Source organism: Meleagris gallopavo, unplaced genomic scaffold (assembly GCF_000146605.3).
Source record: "Meleagris gallopavo isolate NT-WF06-2002-E0010 breed Aviagen turkey brand Nicholas breeding stock unplaced genomic scaffold, Turkey_5.1 ChrUn_random_7180001954405, whole genome shotgun sequence".
Lineage (NCBI taxonomy): Eukaryota > Metazoa > Chordata > Aves > Galliformes > Phasianidae > Meleagris > Meleagris gallopavo.
Genome location: NW_011215365.1, coordinates 1 through 1,443, shown reverse-complemented (window position 1 = coordinate 1,443; position 1,443 = coordinate 1). Strand labels below are relative to the sequence as shown.

Below are 1,443 nucleotides of genomic sequence, written 5' to 3'. Positions count from 1 at the left end.
ATGTCACTTGTTTGATGAAAAGAACAAGTAGCTTTGCTTCTAGCTCTGCTTTAGAAATGCTATACGAGAAACATGAAGCCCACTTGGAGAAAGCTCTTTTGTGTCTCAAACCCCTCTTGCAACAAAACATTCACGTCCAAAACAGTCCAACCAAGCAAACTAGTTTTACACAATCTATGGGAATCCGTTCAGAAGCTGTCGAAAGGCTTGTTTCAAATACTTGCAAGCAGAAGAATTCTTACGTTGTTTTTTTCTGCATAAGAGCACAAACAGCATCCCACCAGGATCTTTGCTTCTCAGTAGAGAACTGTTTGCACAGCAGCAACGGTAAGAAAGGTGGCTGATGTGTTTCATCACGAGTGTTAAACTTCTCTTGCAGTTCTAAGTTGCAAGTGAATACCATCCCGAGTAGGAATACCTGTTTTTGTACAAATAAACAAATAAAGGAAAATATTAGGTATCGAAAGAAAGAAAAGAAAGAAAAGAAAGGAAAAGAAAGGAGAAGAGGAGAAATAAGAAAAGAGCAAATAGCATTTATATGCACTTCAGATCTTGGAAAGTGTACTGACTTCAAGGTCCAACAGGCAAAGGGATTCAGGAGCATCTGTCTCAAGCCTTGATGTTTCCTGGGGCAAGTGAAAAAGCTGCTTTAACAGTTGCCGCACTGGGGGTAAGACTGACACAGAGTTCCACTGCAAACCAAGCCACACAAGGTGCTGGAGACTGCCGTTGTGCATTCGAACAGCACCTGTGCAAAAACAAAGCAGCAGGAAGTTGGTGCCTACGTCCTAGTGAGGAAGGCTAGCATCTGATCACAGCTGGGCTTCGTTCCAAGAGAAGTAAGCAGCTCTGAAGATTTCTCCCATCCTAGGAGCTTCCCAGCAAGGCTACGCTGAACAGCTTTTACAGCCCCATCTCTTTTGTTGCAAAAGGAAGCAGTTACGGAAGCTCCTCTGATACAGTCATGCTTCAGTTGAGTTTAAAAAGTGACACGGCTTACCAATATCGTATTTAGTAAGTTCTGCCTGCACTGGTGCTCGTGTACTGACATTGCCCATCTCCTCTGTGCCAAGGAAAGAACTCTCTCGAGAAGCTCCCTTCCCAAAGAGGCTTTCAAACAATGTCAGTAAACCCCTTGTGTTGGCAAAAGATTCCACAGTCTTTCTCAGGAAATCCTCCTTGCCACGGCTTAAGCTCAGCAGCATATGACCTGGAAAACAAAAATGGGATTTCACATAAAAACACTGCACTTCACGAAGGACAGCCCCAACAGAGGGCTGCTCTTGCTCCTTCGGGTTGGGAAGCGAGCCACTTAACTCTTCAAGTAACTATTCATAAGATTCAAAGAGATCTATGGAGCTTTCTTAATGATTAATTCTTATTACCAGACTGGCTTTTTCGATCGCAAGCCAACATTTCCAGCTTGTCTAGTCCAGCAGGATC

At 43.6% G+C, this 1,443-nt stretch overlaps 1 protein-coding gene across 1 annotated transcript; it reads right to left on the bottom strand.

The window, feature by feature from the left end:
- Positions 1-238: 238 nt before the first annotated feature.
- LOC116217791 (ranBP2-like and GRIP domain-containing protein 3) lies at positions 239-1,437 on the bottom strand. The gene is made up of 4 exons (XM_031557735.1): positions 1,386-1,437; positions 1,001-1,210; positions 570-748; positions 239-418 (listed from the first exon to the last, which is right to left on the bottom strand). Exons 1-4 carry the CDS (start codon positions 1,414-1,416, stop codon positions 239-241), a joined length of 600 nt encoding a protein of 199 aa, XP_031413595.1. The 5' UTR covers positions 1,417-1,437.
- Positions 1,438-1,443: the final 6 nt, after the last annotated feature.

What these genes read in the sequence shown, in the direction of transcription:
- LOC116217791 (XM_031557735.1), bottom strand. Translation starts at nt 1,416, where the DNA reads ATGTTGGCTTGCGATCGAAAAAGCCAGTCTG. An exon ending in CGATCGAAAAAGCCAGTCTG is followed by an intron (nt 1,211 to 1,385) that starts GTAATAAGAATT and finishes TTTGTTTTCCAG; the next exon opens with GTCATATGCTGCTGAGCTTA. An exon ending in TTTGCCTGTTGGACCTTGAA is followed by an intron (nt 419 to 569) that starts GTCAGTACACTT and finishes GTACAAAAACAG; the next exon opens with GTATTCCTACTCGGGATGGT.